The 23,558-nt window shown below is 44.6% G+C and overlaps 1 protein-coding gene across 1 annotated transcript; it reads right to left on the bottom strand.

Annotated features, from left to right (window-relative positions):
* Positions 1-3,090: 3,090 nt before the first annotated feature.
* On the bottom strand, positions 3,091-23,357 carry LOC119457945 (signal recognition particle 54 kDa protein-like). The gene is given in 15 exon segments (XM_037719720.2): positions 3,091-4,356; positions 5,402-5,497; positions 6,930-7,100; positions 8,158-8,266; positions 9,284-9,444; positions 11,713-11,813; positions 12,434-12,522; positions 14,380-14,439; positions 14,885-15,035; positions 16,541-16,665; positions 18,110-18,214; positions 19,574-19,630; positions 19,632-19,659; positions 22,410-22,501; positions 23,169-23,357. Coding segments are annotated over 15 exon segments (1,512 nt in total). The 5' UTR covers positions 23,247-23,357; the 3' UTR covers positions 3,091-4,267.
* Positions 23,358-23,558: the final 201 nt, after the last annotated feature.

Below are 23,558 nucleotides of genomic sequence, written 5' to 3'. Positions count from 1 at the left end.
GCCGACGCAGCTACACTGTCTAGACTCTGCCCCAACGCAGATCGCTTTCAAGATACGGCCCGCGCTACCGCGCGCCGCCGCGCAGTAGGCAGTTGATGCCAGAGTACAGTACCACGGCCGCTGGACAGCTTTTTTAAAATCGAGCGGCCGTGACAGTACAACGTCGCCAGCTATCCCACGCCGGTGCCTCGAGCGCAACGGAAGGCGCGCTTCCTCCCTGCTTTTCTTTCTTGCGCGCGCGAGATTTAGACGCGGTCGTCGGCTCCCCTCTCGCGTTTTCACTCTCCCATACAGCATACGGCACCCGGCGGCTGCGTTATCGCCCTTGGACTTTATACGGAACATCTATGAGCCAAAACCTATTTTAGGGCCACAACGCGTCATAGACACCATCTTTAGATAGCAAATACGGATCTCAAGGGCCATACTTTTGCTGGCGGAAACGGAAAGTACATCATATCGTCGCCCCCGGCACTTTGGGCGGCCAATGCTATCGTCAAGCCACCAAGCCAAGCGACATGAAAAGTCAAAATGCCCGCTCGGGCCGGCGCGGAGTGGCAGTTCGCAACGTATGATGCGGGAACGGTCCCGCAGTTGCGACGCAACAGCGGGGTTACCAATGCATTGTGCTCTATGGGAGCTATGCCGGGACCGGCCGAAAGCGATGTAACAGCCGGTAAAACGCAGCACCCGGGAACGTAACAGCGGGGTTCTACTGTAACACTATACGACGCCATCGTGATGCTCGCTCTCCGTTTCCGATGCCTCGCGCTTGCGCGAAACGACACGCGTCCACGCATCCAGTACCTGGTGTGACATTCCAAGGATGAGTGCTTCGACGAAAACGGAAAACGGGTGCGCGTTACAATTGAGGGCGCGTTAGAATCGGGTAAATACGGTAAGCATTTCTTTTTCGAATTTTCATGCCGAACGTGCATATAACGAAATCCTCTTTATAACGAAGTTTTTCGGAAATTTGTCAATTTCGTTATATCCAGGTTTCACTGTATAATATAGGCTAACATAGGGTCGCAAATCTCCATCCAGATGTAAAGTATGACGTCGTCATCCTGATCAAGGTCTTGGGCTTTAAGGATAGTTGAGGAAAGGTTTATGGATCTGCGGTGGAGATTAGTAAGATGGCTGTACATAGTATTGGTGGAGTAAAGGTAGTACTAAACAGATTAAAATGCATTAGTTTGTAGGGCAATAAATTTCTATCAGGTTTAACGCTTTACCATGATGTAGTTAAGTGTGTGCGGTGAATTGTGGTGAGTGAAGAAAAAGTGCTGAAACGAGTGTGTGCAGGCACATGGACGAAGAAGAAAAAAATTGACGACGACGAAGTGTGGCAATGGGTCCCATCACGATTGGGCCATGTGTGAGTGGTCCAACGAGCGACGGCCTCGTGGCAATCCAAAGGTGCCGGTGGCGTGCCATGATTGGGCCACGACTGTGAAGTGTGACCAAAAAATTTTGGTGCCGTGGCATGATGAGGTGCGAAGAATGTTTGGGTGGGGAGCAAGTGCGATCGCCACTGCTCACGCGGAGCGTTCGCAAAGGGACTCGGTCGTTGTAACGGACTCACAGGAGACGAGTCGCATGTTTCTTAACGGGCACGTCACTGCAGCTAGCCTCGCGATAATATCCAAATCCTTCAATCACCGTCATCGCTTACTCTGGTGCCCGGGCCACGCGGGGGTACAGGGGAACGAAAAGGCTAACGCGTTAGCTCGAGGGTTTACTAACCGAGCGACGGCGTCCTCTTCTAATCACAACCACTCGCACTATCCCTCACAAAATTCCACCAATTTAAATGCCAAAGACATGCTTGCTCATCAGCGCGGAGTCCGCAGAAAATACCCGCTGCCTCACCCACAACTTAGCGGGGAAGAGGCCGCCGATTGGCACAAAATACAGACTGGGGTATTCCCCCATTTAAAATTGCTGAACGCCATGTATCCCACTCGTTATAGGGCCAAATGTCCTTGGTGCGGTGGCATACCTATCCTAATACATGTAACCTGGGAGTGTGCTAAGCACCCTCATAGACCAAATACCAGTACCACAATGGAGCAGTGGGAGGCACAGCTCGCCCGCTCCGACCTGGCAAGACAAAAGTCTTTAATTAGCCAGGTCAGGCAGGCGGCAGAGGCCAGTGGGGCCCTGGACTGAGAGGCTCCGACCACCCCTCCTTAATATCTTTACCATTCCAATAAAGTTTCTAAAGTTTCACTGAGAAATGCATTGGCATTCCAGTTAATTTTGGGCTTCAATGCATAAAGCGACGTTTTGTTAAGAAACTAACTGGAATGCCAATGCATTTCTCTGCAAAGTTCGGGAATTAATATCTCGAAACTGGTGTCATCCCGAAAATTCGTTCCAAGTGGAACCGCCTTGTGAACTCCACGGCTACAATTTGTAAATTGCAATATGGGCCATCAGGTAATTAGTTAAAACTTCATTTGTAAATTTTTGTTAATTATTCAATTATGCATTTCAATTTCTTGTGCAAATAATGTCTGCCTCTTCGAGTAGACCAGCTCATGAACTAGAATTGGGCTATCTGCCACAGGCAACCTGTAAGAATTTTTGAAAGTGTTTGCTGAAACACCCTGTATATAAGTGCATGTAGTGATGCACTGCTGCGCATTGGACTCAGTGCTGTGATATATATTTTCACTGCTCCCGGTAAGTGCTCTAATTATAAAATAGATTACTTCTGCTTCTTTGCTTGTGCGAAATATGTCTTGTAATCAGTGAGAAAAACTGCATTGTCTCCTGCATCATCACTGAGCAAGTGACTCAGTGCTGATGCTCGCGATTACAGATCACCATTTAAAAAGAAACCTGACACATAAATTGCAGGTCTTAAGGGCCTCCATTGAGCACACATGAAAGGCAAAAATTATGAACTCGGTAGCATCAGCCATCACCGGTTTCAAAGGTGTAGCTAAGAATATCCATCGTTCTAGTCAAGAGCAAATGAAAAGTGTTGAAATTGGTCTGACTGCCAAGTCCCAAGTTTTCTTACTAGCCCCGTGTTTTCAATATTCACATGCCATCCAAGAAAATGGCCAGCACAAAGAGTACAGCTTCATTCAGAAGCCTTTAATGTTCTTTTTTTGTATCAAGAAATGCATTGTCGTCACGTCGAAACTTCAAATGTATTCTGTACATTTAGAAAGCAAAACAAGAACAAGTTTGCCATTTGCCGTACATTCCATACACATGTGTCAAAAACACGATCCTGTACAAAAGGTCCTTCCCGTTCACCAACCGTACAGAAAGAGCGACATGAGGTAAAAAGCTCTGAGAATTTAAACTAGCGATGCGAACCAAAAAAAATTGTAATAGTTGCACCACATCATGAACATAATGTTTAACGGTACTACGTTTCACTGCAGGCATTGTGAGCACATAACATGCTTTGGGCAACAAAAAATGAATGCAGTAATAAAAGGAACAGAAAAAAAAAAGAATTTCAACACCAATTCCTCTTAAAAAAAAAAGCAAGCTTGGTAGGACAACAATACTGACATCAATGTCGCTTACACAATCATTCAGTCGTCCACCCTGAAAAGAGGCACCCTAGCTTGAGACGTACGACGCGGCCGCTTCATTCGAGAAAAATGTGTTCCCTTGACAGTGTACTACGGTTCATAGTTGCAAGACACAATTTGCAGTGTCATCAACACTGCGGCAGCGGCAAATGCGGTCGTCACGCTGTACAATGTTCCATGGCATCATCCTGCATGCACTCAGCGAAACTGTATATCTGTTCCCGTGGCACTCGCGAGTTGCGCAAGAAAGGAAACAAAGAAAAGGAGAAAGAACGTGCGCATTTGCGAACTGATTGCAACGTTTGTCCTAGACCACGCCGTGCGAGCGATTGGAAAGCGCAAAGGTACAAACATGTTTCTCGCCTGTGATGACCATCTAAACAGTGACACAACCGTGCTGAGAGAACGTGACACTGCAAAAACGTTTGTGAAGAACTGTGAATGGGCTCGACTATGCACAAGAGTCTCTAAAGTTCGGATATATCTGTTGCGACACAGTTTTTGTGAAGTGGCACAATTTGAAGAGAGCGAGAGGGGAAAATAAGAAAGGAGGGGGCTGGGGTGGCACAAAAAATCGTTTGCGAGCGGGCAACAGGCGACGTGGGCGTGGCTGCACCGCGTTCCGGGGCTTCTCGATGTTGATCTCACATGCTTGCCGCGTTTCTTATATAAAAGGGGCTGTCATACACCGGGGTCATGGCAGCTCATTTTCCCATGTTCATGAGGTTGTTAGCGTTCCCACTAGCAGCACCTTGGAGTTGCCGCATCATGTTCTGCAGACCGGAGAAGCCACCTGCACAAAAGAAAGCAGTAGGATTGGTGTGACGAGTGTTTTCACACCGTTGACACAATATCACCTGATATTTGAATAAATATGATAGTATTGTGCAAGCGTTGTGATCAAAATGCGAGGAAAATCATTGAAGCCTATCATATTGACAAAGAAGCTCAGCCCTGTGTAAGCCAGCCAAGTGTCACCCTGTCAAAGGAAGAAATAATGCTTCTAGAAGTATCAAAGCCTTGAAGCTGCAGTGCTGTGCCTGTTTTTGTTGGTGCTTTGTGCAGTTGTTTATTGCCATCAATGTTATGTTATGTATTGCCCTAGATGCAGTTTCCTTCCCTCAATGAAAATTCAGTTGATAGTTAGCACTGTTTCATCTTTTCCTTTATCACGTCCAGTCTTTTCGCGCTGTTCCAAGAATGAACCAACAGCAATTCACCAAACTTTCAACACTATACTACTGCATGTGAGCACTTTGCTGTTGCAAGTGATTTCATCACGACAGCCATTTTGACACCTTACACATATTTAAACACAGCATTTTGCATACATTACTACTAACTAAAAACTGGTCGGCACTGCTGTTAGCTTCAAAAAGCGCAGTTTGAAAAATGCGGGGACAATGAAGCAAACAAGCAACAAATGTTATGCCCGTCCGTGTTTGTCACTTCCTTTGTCATCCTTGATGTAACTTTCGTGCTAATTTATATTGGACAAAAATTATGAGCAAATCAAGATTGGTTGACCGATTTGTGCGGTTTAATGTCCCAAAGGAACAGCACAGGAGCTATGCGAGACGTACTCTTAGTAGAGGGTTCCAGATTAATTTTGAATGCCTGGGTATCTGACCCCTTTTGCATTTCGCTCCGACCAGAAAGCGGATGCCATTGCAGCTGCAGGTTGAATCTGTGACCTTGGGCCCAAGAATACCATAGCCACTGAACCACAGGGACGAGTTTGACACAACAAAGAATGGGTAAGTGACAACAGATTGGCTAACGAATGCTGCACAATGTTGCAAATGTTGCAGGGAGAAAGCCACGATTGAACAACTGACCCATTTGATGCAAGACCCGTGGATCCATCATCTTTGCCATCTGCTGGTTCAGCTTGTTCATCTGGGCCTGGTTCACATTCTTTGCCATGTCGCCGCCTGCAACCGAGATGTGCAAGATCCGTGTTACAGCCATGCTTAGCAGTAACTACATATAAACCGTAGACTACAGTATCAATGCTGCATTAACCTGAAGCTCCCTGAAGTTTCGTTCACTGCTGTTATCGGGATGCGAGAGAGAGAGAGATTGTGGTTGTGAAGAGGAAGAGGCACTATCGAGATGAGAGCGTTGGTCGGCGTGGGCAGTTCCGTGGCCCTTGCTTGCTATGTGCTTGCGCGTCGCGAGTATTTCACGACTCGCACCGTTCGTACGTAGCGCTATGGTGCACAAATACGTCAAAAATAAGTCCTTTTAATTCAAACAAATTTTTCGGCCCCTTCGAGTTCGAATTATCGAGATTCGACTGTATTTTCTGCTGGTGCGTCACACCCTAGTCCGCATTTTCATTGTCTTTCGTGTGAAAGAAGCTTTGTAAGGCTTCCAGGCCAGCAAGGGCTTCGGCGAAAGTAGCCGGTGGGCGCAAGCCTTCGTTCTCGCCGCCGTCTTCAGGCGCCTCGTCCGTCACCACCTCCGCTACGATCTCGACAAGTTGTAGCGCCGCGCACGCGGCGTCCGCCTGTTTTCGCCGCTTAGTAGTTCGCGTTGAAGCGAGGTGCGAGGTAGCGCAAAGGTCAATTCGCTGGCCGCTGCTGCCGCGCTTTGTCACTTCGGACGAACGAGCAATGCAGAGAAGTCGCGGAGGGGGGGGATTGAGCACTGCAGAGAAGCCGTGCGGCGGCTGTCTGCCATTTGGCGCTTCACAAGCACACGAGAGCGGCCTTTCTGCACACCTGAATGATAATTTTTTGTTGCAGAACGTATCATACGACCGCAGTTTGCCGCAATGCTGAATGTTGCTGCCGAATAATCGTATTTTCCGGGAACGTATTAACCAGAACGTATTAACACATTCTTCTATGGGGTTATGTTTATTTTTCGTGATTGCGAACGTAGGAGCCGGGAAATCGTATTAAGTGGGAACATATCAGCGAGGTTCTACTGTACTTGAGTGATAGCTGCATGGTTGCACCGCACTGCATTACGGTGGACAGAGCAGCACAGGCAAAAAAAATTGCTTTTCTATGTATCATCACGAGTTCCTTACCAAGAGCGATGGCTTTCGTGATTAAAGATAATACGCCGAAAACGGAGGTCACACGCAAACGCGGCAGCGGTGCCGCGTTGGCATAATTATGTCTCACCAACGCACTGGCAAATCAAGAAAAGATGCGACCCCCCCCTCCCTCCCTTCATTCTCTGTATGCTTTAATGAGCCCTAATAGAGAGTCTGTGTATGAGCAGAGAGAAAGGTTTCACGACACTCCGAGAAAGCTGGTGGGGTTCCCAAAGGCCAGAAGTTTGAGAAGCCCTGTTTTACGTAACTCTCTAGGAAACTGTATTTGCAAAAAACCAGTAGCAACGGTGGCTCACCCTTGAAGAGGCCCTTGATGCCGCCCATCTTCTTCACCATGGCGGCAAACTTGGTGTACTGCGCGAGGAGCTCCTGCACCTCGCGAGTGGTGACACCGGCGCCCCGGGCGACCCTTGTGACCCGACCCGTCTGCCGTGAGAACAGCTTGGCCCCTTCCCGGTGATCCAGCTCTGGAGGCAGAACGAAGAGAATGGCACAAACAAAATGCTTGCGCATGAAGCTTGCAAAGCACGAGCAAGGCCGGAACACGTGGAAAGGCAAATTATTTCGTTTCGTTTTAGTACCCTGTACAGTTCCCGCTCGTTACAGTAGACCCTGCAAATGCAACAAAAAGGTCCATTAGGTACCTATACCCAAAGTATTTTCTATCCAAAATTACGGTCGCCGTATGTTGCAAAATGGTGAAACCTTGCAGATACTGTTGCTAAGTGGTTGATTACACTAAAACCGCATTGTACTGAACTGATTTGTGTGCTAAATATAGTTTAACATGTCCAGTTAATGCAATGTACGAGGTTTACCGGGAACGTTCTCAAGCTTTGTAAAAATCAGTTGCTTGCATTTATTCATCAGCTATTCAGGTTTATCGCCTTCGCTGTAGTCAGATGAATGCAGAGTCTGGGGAACAAGTGGTGTCAAGTTCTTGGCCTACACCTCTATTATGCGCAGTGGTGTGTGGGCATGCGCATTATCATGATTGAACATCCAGCGCTGTTCCTCCTAAACATTGGGTCTTTCCCTTCTGAATGTTTCACGAACACTTGTCAAAGCATCCAGATAGTATCCCTTATTTACAGCCTTTCCTTGTAGAAGAAATTCATGATGAATGACACCTTCTGCATACACACACACACACAAAAAAAAAAAAAAAAAAAACATGAGCGAGACCTTCACACTGGACAGAACTTGTCATGCCTTCTTGGGTCACTGTGAAAAGTGTCTCGTCCACTGTGATGACCGACGCTTGGTTTCCACATCATAACCATACATCCATGTCACATATCAAGTGATGATGCTTTTTTTCATCAATTTTTCATCTGATTTTAGCTCGTCCCAGAATCTCATTGCTCACTTTCAGTCAAGTCTGCTTTTGTTTGTTAATTGCCCCCCCCCCCCCCCTCCCACAAAAATGTGCTAGCTAAAACCGAGTCAATACGGTAACTCATGGCAATTCATAAGGCCTCCAAGGCACGGGGAGGTTACGGAAAGAAGAGTCTCAGTCTGTACCTTGGTCGTTCATGCTGTCCATGATGGTCATAAGCTTTTTTAGCCTTCCCATGGACTCCTGCTCATTGCCTTTTGTCATGAAGTCGCTGCTGAAGCCTGGAATCATGCCCTGCACAGAAGCCACAACTATACTGGCTCTCTGTAAACAGGAACTGAGAAACGCCTTGGCCATCCTGCCCCAGTAATGGTTCCACAAAAGGAAGAAATCATGGTGGAACTATAGCCCTAACGACAATCCGTGGTGTTTAGAATACACTGCACACCTTGTTGCCCATTGATTCTTGACACCTGGTGTCTCATAATGAAGCTCTGATAAGCTGATACGAATGGGTATCAGCAGAATGGGTATATGGGTATCAGCCTATCAGGTGTACCAGGAGCTGGCTCTTCTAGAATTGACTGTCTCCACCTTTGAACTTTAAATTCAGTTTAACAGAATAACATTTCAGTTCACGTGCAGTGCATGTGGCATGCCTGAGGATGATTGTCAACATCGCAGTATGCCGTAAGCGTGGCCTTTGAGACTGTGGTGCACTGCGCTTTGGCGGCAGCGTATTGTTGCAATTCGGAGGCCATGCAAACCGGATGTACATGCAGGACCTTGTCTCGGTGTTCTGGGGGTGGACAGTGCTCGGAAAACGCAATGCTTGCATATCACATCCCAACGCGTATCACTACTGCAAGCAAGCCATTGCTTAACACAGACACATTCCTATATTTACTTTTTTTTTTCCATTCCTACGCCAATATCGCTCCGGCTTTTATCACTTCGAGGAACTAAAGTGTATATTTGGGCGAGTCGGTTTACATGCCTGGAATGAAAACAGTGAAATAAAGACACCGACAAGAACGAGCTACACCACAGGGATGCAGTCTGCAAGAAAACAATGCTGCGGTGTCACTCTTTCTTGTCGGTGTCCTTTTTACAACCCCCTACCCCCCCCCCCACACACTACGAGGGAGTAATTGCTAAAGGGCTGCAATCTGGACACCATCTATAACACCGCCAATAACAGCAAGACAGCATCAAAACAAACACAAAGAATGTTGATATCCCGTCTCAAAGGCCATTCACGGACACAAAAAAGGCTGGAGAATACAAAAGCCTGAACAATGAAGTGCTCACCATGATCTGGCTGAAGGGTCCCATCTTCATGATGTTCTGGAACTGCTCGTACATGTCACGCAGTGTGAACTCGCCATGCTTGAGCTTCTCAATTAGTTCCTCGTTGTCATCGAGCTTCAGCTCATTGACCTTGTCGATGAGGCCCTCAATGTCACCCATGCCTGCGCGGAGAGATGAGAATCGTGGAACATCCGCGACCACACCCACAACCCTGCTTCGCCTTCACAGAACCACCGAGCTTCCTCGTTTGTCCAGCGCTGTTGAGTCAAGGTCGAGACAGGTACTATTTGATTTCAGATGCTCACATTCTCAAGACCTAAAACCGACTTGGTTCTTAGCCAAATCAAATCATAAAGTTTAATGTCCCAAAGCAACACACCAGCTATGAGATATGCCACAGTGTGGGCTTCGGAATAACATCAACCACTTGAGGCTCTTTAACCCTGCAATGCCCAACATTGGTTCAACATCAAGGAATATTAGTACAACTTGTGCACTTTTATTTCTGGCCATGGAGAGTGCATTTGTACAAAAAAAATTACGAAATGTTGTTTAAGTTAGAGTTCAATTATTGTTATTAGAAATTTGTTTGCAGAATTGTCCACAACTGAAAACTCAATCCAGCCCACCAAAAACGCTACTATAGGCTATGCGTTACTTTCTCATGCTTAAATTAAAATTTTGAGGCATCAAACTCAGCGCAGCATACCGTATATATTCGAATTTAAGTCGATAGTCTTTTTTTTTTTTTTTTTAGAATCATGCATCATGAAACACCAGAGTCGGCTTAGATTCGAGGATTTTGTTAGGAGCCGCTGAAATGAAAAAATGAGACTACGCTAGCACCACCATGAAATGACATCATTGTAGCCATCATAATCCGCTGGGCAGCCGACTGAAGCACAGGCAAGAGGACGCCATTTTGATCGACGCTTTAAGTGCATGTTCACTGGTCAAGTTCGGATTACCTGGTGAATGTAAATATTAGGATTGAAATACAAAATTTTGAGCCCATAAAAATGCACAGGTGCGGGTCAGTACATTCAGTCAAATGAACCAGAGTTAAATGAACAAAAGTCTACTGTATATGTCGGAACCCAGCATTGCATGCGGTGCAACTTGTTCTCACCTTTAGTTTCTCTATGTTCTTGTGTGTCTAGGACTGTATGTGAACTTCCTTGGCTCTTTTTAGCAAATTCTGCTCTAGATTTTTTATTCTTATCTCACGCGTACAATATCTTTCTGTTATTGTTTTGTATTATATGAAAAGGAGTGGCCGTCAGCATTATAGAGTGGCTAAATCTCATAAAGAAAAGTTTAGGTGCTGCGATTCAAGTCCTTAAGAGGTCCTATTTGATTTCATAATCTTGGGACATCAAAATCAGAAACCAACTTGATGCCTAATAAGCAGAAAGCTGCAAAAATTGCAAATACTTTACGTAATTATGATAAAGCACAGCATAGATGTTATGCTGAAAGTTGGTATACTCAACATGGGCTCTTTCATAAATTACTGCCACGTTGTACTGATGGTGAAGAACGGAACTGCCAAAAGTGCTACTAGTTAAAAATTCAACCCTTCAATGAACATGCACCAACGAAACAATACACACAAAGCACAATGATAGCCGCAAGCACAGTTGTCAGTCATCTAAACAATCTGATTTATGTGTCTATAGTTTCTTGTCAGCAATGAATTTACAATACACAGTAGTCTGCACTGGATAGTTTGTTTCATTGCTGAAAGGTGCATAATGGATTCACAATTTTCTTTTTGTAACCTATATTTTGTAAATACAATCACCAATGTGCCTAATGTCAAAGTAGCCAGACAATGCCAACCTTTTCTCTTTAGAAGGAATCGTTCAGTTAAGTTTATTGTAAATTGATGGCAAATCACCGAGTATCGTCTACTAAGATCAAGCAGGAAAACCTTGTTTAAGAAGTGTGAAATTGAAAAATTATCCCTAAGTATGCTATGTCACTAGCTCAATAGCTTGGTTCAGCTCAATGCTCCAATTCTGAGCCATTCTGTATGTGTTAAAGCGTGACAACATTGTAAGGTCAGCATATGCTCTTGAATGCTAAGATGGTGCTACACTTCATACTGAACAGATGGGACATATTGAATACAATGCCAAGCGTTACATGTTACAAAAACTTGCACTCGCATGATGACATCAAATCTGAACATGGTTGAGACTGCAGGAGACAAAAGTACTGCCATATAGTTTTGTTACACTCGCCTGAACATAAGGCCCTCTAAACAAAAGTAAAATGTCAGATTAAGGAAAGCAAAACTTTTTTCTTTTTTACCTGGCACATAAAAGAAGTGTTGATAAAGGTTCTGTATGATCGGCAGCACATTGTTTTGCTGTAACTAGAGGAAACTGAAAACACAGGAACAAATCTTGCAATTTGTAGCTCACCTAAGAGTTTGCTGATGAAAGGCTTGACCTTGAAGGGCTCAAAGTCGTCTATGTGTTCCCCGGTACCTATGAAGATGATTGGACTATGCGTTGCTGCCACCCTGGAGAGCAGTAATAAGTGACACAGTTTTAGTGCATGGTGCATGCAAAACCCTTTTTCACACTACAAAACAGCAACTCCAAACAGTGCACACACAAAATGCAATGAGCATCTGCAACTTACATATGCACACCCCTGCATACCTGCCAACCTTGAGCCTATTAGACTTATACACACCCTCAAATAGCATTCTTATTGCATTTGGACTCGAGGCAATTTTCTTCATTCCCTGCCACTGCGCTAAGTCGCGCCTTTGCCATTTGCAAACCAGTGCCCCCTATCACTGAGAGACCGTCTTTCCCGCAGAGCTTAGTTGTCTGGTGGCTGAGCTTACCTCGTGCACTAAATTCTGCATTGGCACAAGTCTGCTAAGTATAGTATACTATAACAAGATCAGGCACACATTCACAAGTGATATAAATAAAAAAAAAAAAAATTGTGCCCGCTCGCGCACAGTCCACATTATATTCTATTTAAGTCGAACAGTATTGCTAATCTACAGGTCTCTGGTTTGTATATGAACTGGACGGCTGGTCTATATATCCAGCACTACTTGCAATCAACAGTCTTCTGCTCACAGCTTAGAAAGAAAGCAAGTAGTATTGCTGACGATGGACTCACGCGCTGAGAGCTCCTCCACCTTTCGCATGGCCATCAAGCTTTGTGACGATGACAGCCCCAACGTCCACTTTCTCTTTGAAGGCACGTGCCTGCAATGACACAGGACATTGGCTGAAAGCTGCTACTAGCTTAATAACTCAAAAAAGAGAGAGAGAGAGGAGAGATAAAGTGTGTTCTCAGTTTTTTTTTTTTTTTTTAGGCATGCAAGCTGTCCCAACCTGCAGGGGCAGTATTTTTGGATGATCCCATCCTGGGGTAGTTTCCCTTTTGAGAGGTGTCGCATTTACTGTAACGCCAGGCACATTGGCATTTACGAGCGACAGTATTCTAGGCAATGAGGCAAGCAGGCTGTCCTAGCACAGTGTCAGGAATGCCGTCGCCTGTAGACGCTGACACCTCCAATGCAAGTACCGTGGAATCTCGCTAAGTGGAAGTATCCTCACAAGTGATCATTCAGGAATACTGCCCCAGAATTCTAAGCAGACGAGTTAGGCAAGGGGCATTAGAAGGAGGCAATGTTTTCGGATGGTACAGAGGTGATCGAAATTGGTATTGTATGTTCTGCCTGGCACTATGGTCATGTGCACCAATACGGCATGACCGAGAGTCGTGTAGCTTCTCCACAAATGAAATTATGAGGATAGACATCTAAACTCCCAATCCCTGCCTTCGAGCGAACAATTTCTACGTGTTGTAGTACAGTTAAACCTTAACATAAAGTCAATGAAATCAACAATTTGCTTCGTAGCCGTGTCCCTCCTTAAGCTTTTTTAATGCCGAGAAGAGCCTTATGATACCAGAGTGTTCAAAATGCATTGTAGTTGAACACACTGTCTCAGTATGTCTCTACTACAGTATTGACCGCTTATAACGTAAGTCCGGGAGTTCGTGCAGAAGGCCGTGGGGGGATGGGAGGGAGGGAAGCGAGGCGACGTTTAGCTGCGGCACTCAATGAGTATCTTGCGACCGGGCGCAAGGGGAACTGGCGACTCCATCTCCCACACGAAAGGCGGAAAGCGCGAAGGCAGCGCGGGAGGGAGGGTGCTCAGCTTTCTCTGCAAGCCACTGCGTACTTTGTGCGGCTGAGGGGTGTCACGCGCATCGTATCTTGAAAGCGATCTCCACCACTGATCTCCACACGGCTCTGACCTTTGTATGCGCTGTGCTTTCGCCGCTCAGTTTCCGTCGAAGCGATAGACCACACGAACCTTCGGTCGCTGCTCCTACCGCGTTTGCTCACGCCTGCGTTTTGAGAGTGCTTGTCTGCGGTCGTCGAGTGCGATCTATTTATGTTTGCTTGTGTGCGTTGACACCATGCTAGTTAATTCAGTTAGTAAGCAGATGTGGCCAAGTTTATGCAGGCGATAAAACTACTATCCTTACTCCGTATACTCTAATAGTAAATTTGCTTCGCCTTTCGGAGGAAACTACGACTTTCTGTTTCACTTTTCGTCGCTGGTCTCCATGCGTGCGCCCGCGCTCCCACTCCTCCGCGTTTGCGCACCCGGCAACCGTGCGGGTCGTGCTCAACGCCTTCTAGAAAAGGCCGTGCTCCGTGTGCCGATTTCATGGTCGCGCGCTTAAAGAACCGCGCTATAACCGGTATTCTGCTTCGCGCACCTACGCAATAAACGGTCCACCTATACATTGAGTTCTATGGGAGATATATCGGTGGTCAAAAAAACCCACGCTATAACCGGTCCCGCGCTAAAAGCGGTTACGTTATAAGTGTTATAAGTGCACTGTAGTTCTCTTGTTAGAACAAGGTGCATGCATCTTCCAGGGTCACCGCAGATGATTCCCCCTGCAGTTGTTTTCTGGTCTCCCTGGTTAGGTTTCGGCTTTGATGCATTGCTTTTTTTTTCTTATTTGACTGCAGGCACAGTATGAAGACGCATCACCCTAGTTGAGCAACAATGAAAAATTCAACTCAGTTGAGGGCTCACCTGCGCCTCACAGGCTTGACCAATCGATGCGTCCATTACGAAGATGATGTTGTCGGGTTTCTACGAGAACAGAGAGAGAGGAACAGCATATTTTTATGTGACAGGCAGACGCAGAACAAATGCTGCATGCACAGTCATGAAGGCTTGCTGTGCACACCCCACTTATCAGAAAAACCATAAGTACGGCAAGTGAAAGATGTGTCATATTGGCACTGCGTACATGGTTTTGCTCTTCAACAACGATCATTTTTCACATATGTCCGAATTAATGAGAGTTTCATTGCATTAAATAATGCATACGCCAGCCTGGACCAAAGGACGTGTCCAAATTAACCGATTTTCCGAATTAACGAGGGTCAAATTAACGAGGTTTTACTGTACAAACCTTCACATTGATAAGAAAACCCCGGTAGCCGAGGGTAAGCATGTCCAGCCCAAAATGAAAGCAAGGAGAAAGAAGGGCGCAAGGGAACGGGCTGGAATGACAGACGGGAAAAGCACTCACGGTGGCGTTGGACACTTGCAACATCTCCTCGAATAGCGAGTCTTCCTGCTTGTGCCTCCCGCTCGTGTCGACGACGATGATTTCGAAACCCTCGTTCTTGAACTTCTCCACGCCTTCCTGAGCTATCACCACCGGATCGACCTCTGTGTAACTGCAAGGACAGAACAAAATGCTTGTCACAAATTTTGTGTGAGTTACTATTCAGTTAAAAGTACAAGACGTGGAGCTTTGGAGAACAAGCAGTGTCTCCTTCCTTTTTGTTTTTACAGGGAAGGTACCGCACTCGTGAACGTCAATTTGTCATAGAGATGCTGAATGGCCCAATGATTCATTCAGAAGGTGATGTAGCATGAGGCCTAGTTGCTGTGTCTGCCCAAGAGGAGTATGCCATGTCTTGTGGCAAATATGGACAAAGATGAGGATGAATTTTGCACATAGACAAACAAACACAAGCGATGCTGTAAATTAGCACATAATCTTGCGTAAGGGACACTTTGTTTTCTTAAATTTGGAACTAAATTTCTTGGGTGCAGACCAGACATGAAACAGTATCATATTTACACGAATCTAACGCACAGATATTTTCCTGAGAAAATGGGTCCAAAAATTGTCATGCACATTACAATCAGATACGAAACTGAAACTATGGTCGTGGTGCTGGCAACAGCATACCGTTAGAGCTGTCAGACGCAGCGACATTGCCAGCCCATGACGGCAACAGAGACCATTTTTTTGCGAAGGCAGCTATGGGTTCACGCTGCGATTGACGGTCAATGGTATTCAGAGGTACTATCACTTTCGCAAGATATCATGCGACTCAGCACAGATACGTCAGCGCACACAGTCGCCAGTGTTTTTGGCACTGTGCTAAGCTCAGTATCTGTGTACAGTGCCAGGAACACTCTCGGGCGCATACTTCGGCAGGTACAATGCAGAGGCACATAAAATCTTGTGAAGTACACATGAGGTGTACTTTCATTTTCTTATTTTAAACCAGCGAACATTGTGTGCATGTTAGATTTGGGGGCACATTAGAAACGTGCAAATACGGCAAATAAATGAATGTCTGCTTAAAAAAACAAGACGTGCTTGCCACCTTTCCTGACAACCTTGGGAAGCCTTTTTTTTTTTTGACAAATTCTCACTGCACGAATGCATTTATTTCTTTATTTATTCAGATACCTCACACTTGCCACATAGAACATTTAGTGAGTGGGCTAATATACAAGGGAATTTAAGAAAACTGAGCATACGTTGATAAGTTTACAATAGTACCAGTTAACCACAGCGATTATGAACAAAAACAAAATGTAAGAAGCATACACTAGCTATGCAGAAATAATTTTGATTTAGACAAAAATGGAGACAGTAGCCCATAAGGGATAAATTACAATGCTGTAATGAAACCAAAACACTACATTATACAAACAAGAATCAATGTGCCGCTGCAGTTACACAATGGCTATTCAGAATTATTTCAACGTTAAATAAGTGAAGCAAAACTCCGAAAACATTATGCGCAGTTTCTATTTGATGGAGTCCGGAATGCGCATGTTGGCAACATTATCTAGAAGACCACTCCAATATGTTATGGCATGAGTTGCATATAAATGTGTACAGTGCATACGTCTGCACTATAAACAAACACCTGCTCACCTTCCGTAAAAGGGTATCCTCGCCTTGGTCGCATTCTGTTTCAACTGGTCGAACGCACCGGCTCGGAAAGTGTCGGCACAGACCAAGCACGTCTTCCAGCCTTTCTTCAGGTAGTAATAGGCCAGCTGCGGACAGAAGGGACCCCTAAGTGTCTTGGCTTACTTGCCACAATGATTAAAAAAAATTATGTGCCAAAACCTTGATACGATTACGAGGCCCTCCGTGGTGGGGCCTCCGTATCAACTTTGGCCACCTGGGGTTTCTTTAAGATGCACCTAAATTTAAGTACACAAGCATTTTTGCATTTTGTCTCGATAGGAATGCGGCCACCATGGCTGGGATCGAAGCCATGACCCCGAGCTCAGCAGTGAAACACTGCAGCCACTAAGCTACCATGGCAGGTAATGAGAACAAGAGATGCACCGTTAGAGGCGAGGAGTCTACAGACCAATGAAGACACGAAAGAAGTCGTCGAGCTTGCTGCGTGTTGGAAACATTGAATAACGTTTGTGCCACCAAAAATGCAGTAACTTGAAGCAAGTAACGAGGCGCACTTTTAAAGGACGCTAAAGAGAACCACTAAATCAGTTTCGAATGATCACGAATTTTTTTTTTCAGAACTCTTTTCTAGTTAATTTTGTAAGTAAGAGGTTGATACCAGAACAGAAAATGAAGGCCACCAGTTGTGTTCCTTAAAATTTCACGCCAAAATTCCATCGACGGCATGTCAGTGTGAGGTCGCAAATTTCAAACGATTTTTTTTCGTGTTTCGGCTATTGTGTCACAGCAGAAGTTTTAAAAACTTGCTAAGTTGAGTCTATGGCTACTTTAGAATACAATGTAATCCATCTTTACCAGTCAAAATGTTACCGAGGTCCAACATCAATGATGTCACAGTGAGCTGGTATGAGAACTTCAAGGCAGTGTCGCCCCCTGTCTTTTGTTTTTGCCGTCTTTTCTGGCTTATGAAGCCTCGTCTACAATAAGAGTGGCTTTTAGGTATTGAAGAAGGGTGATTTACTAATACAGTTAGTGTCCCTTAATTAGCGTAATGGCCGCAAGAAATTCCTTGCTGCAGACTCCCATAGCAAGTAAAACATTGATAACATAAAGTGCTGATAACATATGCACATTTTGCACGATTGCCTGCAGAATGCTAATCTATCAATGGATGCTTGTGCTACTTTTACCATCAGCCACTTATTTTCACAAAAAGTAGGAATGAACGCAGAAGTTATCTTCGGTTCAGTTCTAATTAAGTGTTCCCTTTAAAAGTGGTCCGTATTATACGATATAGAGGATAAAGCCTATTGCATAACAATCGGCCCGCTACATGAGGTACCATTGCAAGTGAACCGCACAGACATGCAGATGTCCTTGCATACATCTAGTTCTTCACTACAAATTAACATTATGGCTGCTAGTCATGCTCATATGTGTGTGGCCTGCTGATGTCCCATTCTTTGGTGCCTCCATTAATTTTCTTCACGTGTACCAGCACATGCTCTAAGTAAAAAGAGATGTTCTACGGCGCATGCGAGTGGAATTAATGAGGCGACAAACACAAACCTTTGTGCACGTCGTGGTCTTGCCACTGCCTTGGAGGCCGACGAACATGATGACGTTGTTTTTGCCTTTTGTCGGCTGCCATGCCTTGACACTGGGGTCCACCAACTGCCAACAAGATATGGCCACGCTTAAATAATGCTTGTGAGGAAATGCTTGCATCACACAGATAAAATGTATCCCACATACCCGTCACTATTGACTGTGGAACATATTCTACTAAATCCATTTTAGTTACTGTTCTTCTCTTTGTATCATTCGCCATGCCACCAGGCTAACTCTGAGATAAGTGACGTGATGGCATCTGAGCCATTGATGAAGGACAAAAAGAATAAGAAATGAAATGAATCATTATGAAGTATGATACCTGATCACCATAAAAGTTGTCATCTACCACACAAGAGAGTGTTGGTAACATAGTGAGAAAGTCACTAAATGTTACCTTAGTGACAACTTTTCCTTATTAGAGTTCTCGTGACTATATTAGTGACTTATGTAGTGACATAAATCGCCAGCAACTTGCCCGGGTGAAATTCCTCATGCGACTTAGGCTAGACGAAATGCCTCACCCCTATTTTATCCTAAATTCATTTGTCCCTACTTCTAAAGACATACCAAAGATGTTATTAGCGAGCCGTCCGGGTGCATCAAAGCTGCTTTTCTAGGCAACACACAGTCGTGATATCTGATGCCATTTTAGAAAAGCAGGGCTTGATTTTGAGCAGGGATTGATTTTGAGAAAAGAAGGGGTTGAAAAGCAGAGTTTGATTTAGGACTTCATGCTTTAAAAAAAATAATTGCCTAAAATATGCAGTCTAAAAAGAAATTGACTGCACGAAGTGTACAAATCTGTAACTCTGCACAACCGCATTTCTGTCGATTGCATCTGTTGGAATGTATCATAAGCGGAACATTTTTATATACGAATCCACAGCTCAAGTGACATTGTTACAATGTTTACGAGGGTTTTGCAGCAGTGGTACTCCCAAATTAGTGGTATGTTTCAGAGCGGTGCATAATACATCAACTTTGTCTGCTTTAGATGTCTCAATGGTGTTGTTTACGGAATTGCAATACTATTTTTTATTGCCGAGTTAAAATTGACAACTTGGTACTAGAGGTTTTGTCCTTTTTTTTTTCATTTGAAATATTAAAAAAAAAGTTTGCAAAAAGATATGGGTGATCTAAACAAAACGACTACTTGCTGCAGTCACTAGAAACCTCATCAAAATCGGTGCAGCGGGTGCCGAATGAGTTACTTATCCATGCTCATGCATTGACTTCATCATAGCACAATGCAGACACAGGCTGAGTGAAATTGGGGAAGCCATTTCAGTGCAAATAAAACAGGCACAAAGAACACGAGACCGAACACCGCAGTATTGCGTCTGTTTTATCTGCACTGAAATGGCTTCCCGCAAGTAGCAACCAACTATTGCAAGAACAAATTATTTTGAGCGAACTTGCCCTGATGAGCTCCTTGAACACGGCAGACTGGATCATCCGCCGCTTGTTCAACCCGGCCTGCCATCTCATCGATGTCGATGACAGATCTGCAGGAGCGTGGAAACATCTGCTGCAACTTTCTATAATTACCTGCAGTCACCTTCATTTTCTTTAGCAAATGTCAGGGCAAGACAAAGGGCAAATAGAAAGAGGCTCAGAGTAGTACTATGGAATTCAAGGAGCCTGTGACACCTATTTTTCAAGTTCTAGAAGGTCTACCACGTGCTTCTTGCACATAAAAGGAGGACACTTAGCAAGTGTGAACGTTGGGAAACACTTCAAACTGATGCAGATCCAACGCACATTTTAGAACCTATGCGAAGCAAAGCTTAAGTAAGGCGGTTAATGAAATGAGTCTCAGTTATTGACCACTGCGTACAATTTCATGATGACAGGTGCGTGCGCAGAATAGTACAACACGTGTCAAGTACACTTTAGGGATTCTGTACCTCTTGTGTCACAGTTGGGTCGTACCCATTTTGCAGAATCGGCCATGAACGGGCGCACCCCCCAGTGGTGCCACATACTGACGGCTAAATCAAAGAAATTAAAGTCAAAGAATTTCTGAAACACAATTAACCAGTCTAATAGAACGATGCAATTTAGTGATATCCGTGAGCAGACATTGTAGCTTCGTGTTGCATGTAGGAATTCTATGTAGCGGGGCATGCTCATTCTCGGGGATTGGCCAAGAACCGAGTGGCATATACTGAGTGGTTAAATCGAGGAAAATGATGTAAATCAAGGAATCCGTTAAATATATTTTACCATTCCGTTAACAGATTGTTGCGCTTTAGAGAAGCCTGCGAGCAGACATTATGTGTGCATGTTTTATGTGAGCCACTTTGTGGGTACCTTCGTGTAGCCTTTGTACTTTTATGCAAATAAGTTGTCTATTCGAATGAGGTATTTACGCATGGCAACCTTTATTTTGTAATCACTGATAATTATGTCACAAAGCAATAATTCGGGACTCTGGCTGTTTTTTTCTTAACATTTGATACCAAGTACGCCACACCGCACGAAAACGGCTGCGAAACTCCCCTCAACAGCGTTGCTGTAAAATTTTGCTTTGTAGCAATAAGGCTAAGTATGATATGTTGCTCGTGAAAAATAAACGAGAGCACTGTATGCATTTATTCTGCCTACAATGGCAGGTGTAAGCAATATCAATCGCAGGAATGGAGTCATGGTGATGTCATAATCAGTATTGGTACCTCCTGGGTACCAATACTGAAACTGGTATTGGTACCAGGAAATACTGTACTTTAGTAAAACATTTTGGGCACTGAGACAGTACCAGATTTTCTGGGGTTCAGAGAGCTTACTCCAAGCCGTCTAATAAAGCGTCAAATAAAGCTCCAATGGAGCTTTATCAGTGATCTTTTAAGGAGGCAGGAATTTTTGAAAATCTCAAGAACAAGTCGAATGTTTTTTTTTTTGTTTGTCGAGAACTTGAACCTCAAAACTTTCTTGAATATTCGTCTCTGGCAAAACATATATATAGGACAATTATGGTTATCAGATCATACACGGAAAAAAAAAATTCTGCAAGGCCACTTTGAACGTTGTCAATCCAGATCAGCCACAAATACACGTCATTCCAGCAGCCATGATTCCATAGGATAAGCACTGCAGGCTTTGTAGACTGAATAAAAGAACAGAGTTTAATATTTTTCCCCCCTAGAACGTCTTGCAGCCGCCTAACCATTGACATTTCCTCTTCAGGCTGGTTGCAGATGTGTAATTTCAATCTGCATGCAATATTTCTTAAAGACGGATGTCATTCTTTTTAGAAACAACAGCAATAAATGGTATTGAATTCAAATACAAAGCCAGCTTTTTCAGAATGCCCGTACTCAGTTCTACTTAAAAATTTGCCACTAGAAAATGCATTCAGAATACTAGAGGTAATTACAGGCAATGCAAGAACAGTCTGGAATGCATAACTAGAAAGACTGCAATGACAGCAAAATTGAAGTACAGTGCAGTCAAATGATAAAGGCAGCACTTTTATGTGCATCTTCCACACAGTTGGTGTGCCAGCTGTAAGCGCCAGTTAAGCTATGTCAATACATTGTGCAAGTGCATAGAAAGGTGCCAGTGCCACCAGCCATAATGCATCTATCTGCTGCAAACCTAGGCAATCGTACACTTGCCAGAAATTCGTATTTGCTTTAAATACACTTATGTGTTCCCTTTAAGTGAGGGCCACACTGTACATTTATATTAAATAATAAAGCCTCGGGCGGAACAATTAAGTGAAGTTTCAAAGATGCAACGTAATAAACGCTGCACATGGAAATTTTCAATTTATGTGCAACGGAAGGCTCACAACCGGAGTCGTGAAACCTTTTCAAGGAAAAACAGAAGAATTTTTGCAAAGCAAGCACCTGCACCAAACTTGATGAAATGTCTGAGGAAACATTTTAATAATTGCGCTTCAGCTCTTGACAATGTCAAGTTTTGACTGATGTGTTTCTAAAAGTACGCATTGCATTTTCACAACATCGTAGTTCACTGGCATGATGTGATAAGAGCAAAGGACATGTTGTGAGCTACACAACGTTAAACATGCTGATACTTGACACAGGCAACGTGTTTTGTGATGAAAGCAAGAAGAATGAGGTCACCTATGAGATCCTAGCAATAATATGTCAAAACACATTACAACAGCGACATAATATCAACCTGAAATACCATTTTGAGTGTCTTGGAATGGATGCAAGAAAAAAGTATTGAAAAACGAGAACAAGATACGGTGTGGGTATGACGCTGAGCATGTTTCTGAACTCACCTGACATTTTCTCTGAGCTGCTTAACGAGCTTGATATTGATATCAGCTTCTAGAAGCGCCGTGCATATCTCCTTTAGCATAGAATCTAGAACCTGCAAAGCGAAACCAACACATTACAACGCCACCAGCCACGGCGACCGTGATTGCGAAGTGCAAACACGCGACGAGCATATGCAAATTAGCAAACTTGACCCCTTTTGGCGCACACAGGTTGAAACACGTCAATCATTCCCGAGCAAACGCGAACTGCGTTCACAGTCACATTCTAATACTCGGGTTAACTTTCCCTGACCAACTTCCGGGCTGTAATTGTCTCTTTTATCGCGTACGATCAGCGCCGTTATTAACGTCCAAGGCCCCAGGGATAACGTTCTCTGTTTTGACTAGCGGCATTGTTTCCGAAGCAAACGCTGCAACCTGGCCTGTGCCTACGCTTTTGTATCTAACCACCGGCCGGCAAAGATCCTTTGCTTCTTTAGATCGGGCCAGCTGTCACACGCGCGATGCAGACGCAAGAGAATCAGCGGCATGGACCAGACATCAGCGGTCGCCCAACTTTTGATGTGCGCTGCAGCTACGCGAGACACACGCGTACACATGTTTACATGGTGTTCTTCAAACACAGCCCGACGTGGGTTACACAACACGAATCCGAGATCGACACACGAAGAGCGACGTTTCTTTTTACAGGCCGGCACGACGTCGAAGTAGGCCTTGGAGCGGAGACATCGTCGACGATGGTCGGAGGAAGTCACCCACCTCTTTGTTGATGATGGTCGCATTGCTTAAGGACCGCAACGCGTTGGTGATCTTGCGGCCCAAGTCGGCTAAAACCATGGTGCCGGTGTCGAGGCCCTGTGCCCGCCTTCCGAAATAAACGGCTCACAAACCGAGTAAACAGCTGTCCACGGCATCCACCGAAATGCTGCGTGGAGTTGTCTGAAGCGAGCGTCCCGCCACCCCGTGTTGGATAAGCGGTACTAACTTGTTTGAAAATACTTTTGTTGTGAAAGCGACAGCCTTGAAAAAATCATATTACAGTTTAATGAGTGTTTGTAAATGAGATAGTTAAGGCAATCTCTGTCATTATGTCTAAAATTAGTCAAATATTGTTTTGTTAAGGTTTATTTGGTTTCGGTTTCGGAAAGC

This window comes from Dermacentor silvarum, chromosome 7, assembly GCF_013339745.2.
Source record: "Dermacentor silvarum isolate Dsil-2018 chromosome 7, BIME_Dsil_1.4, whole genome shotgun sequence".
In the NCBI taxonomy this organism is placed as follows: Eukaryota; Metazoa; Arthropoda; class Arachnida; order Ixodida; family Ixodidae; genus Dermacentor; species Dermacentor silvarum.
Note: the sequence above shows the minus strand (reverse complement) of the source record. Positions and strands in the feature narration are given on the sequence as shown.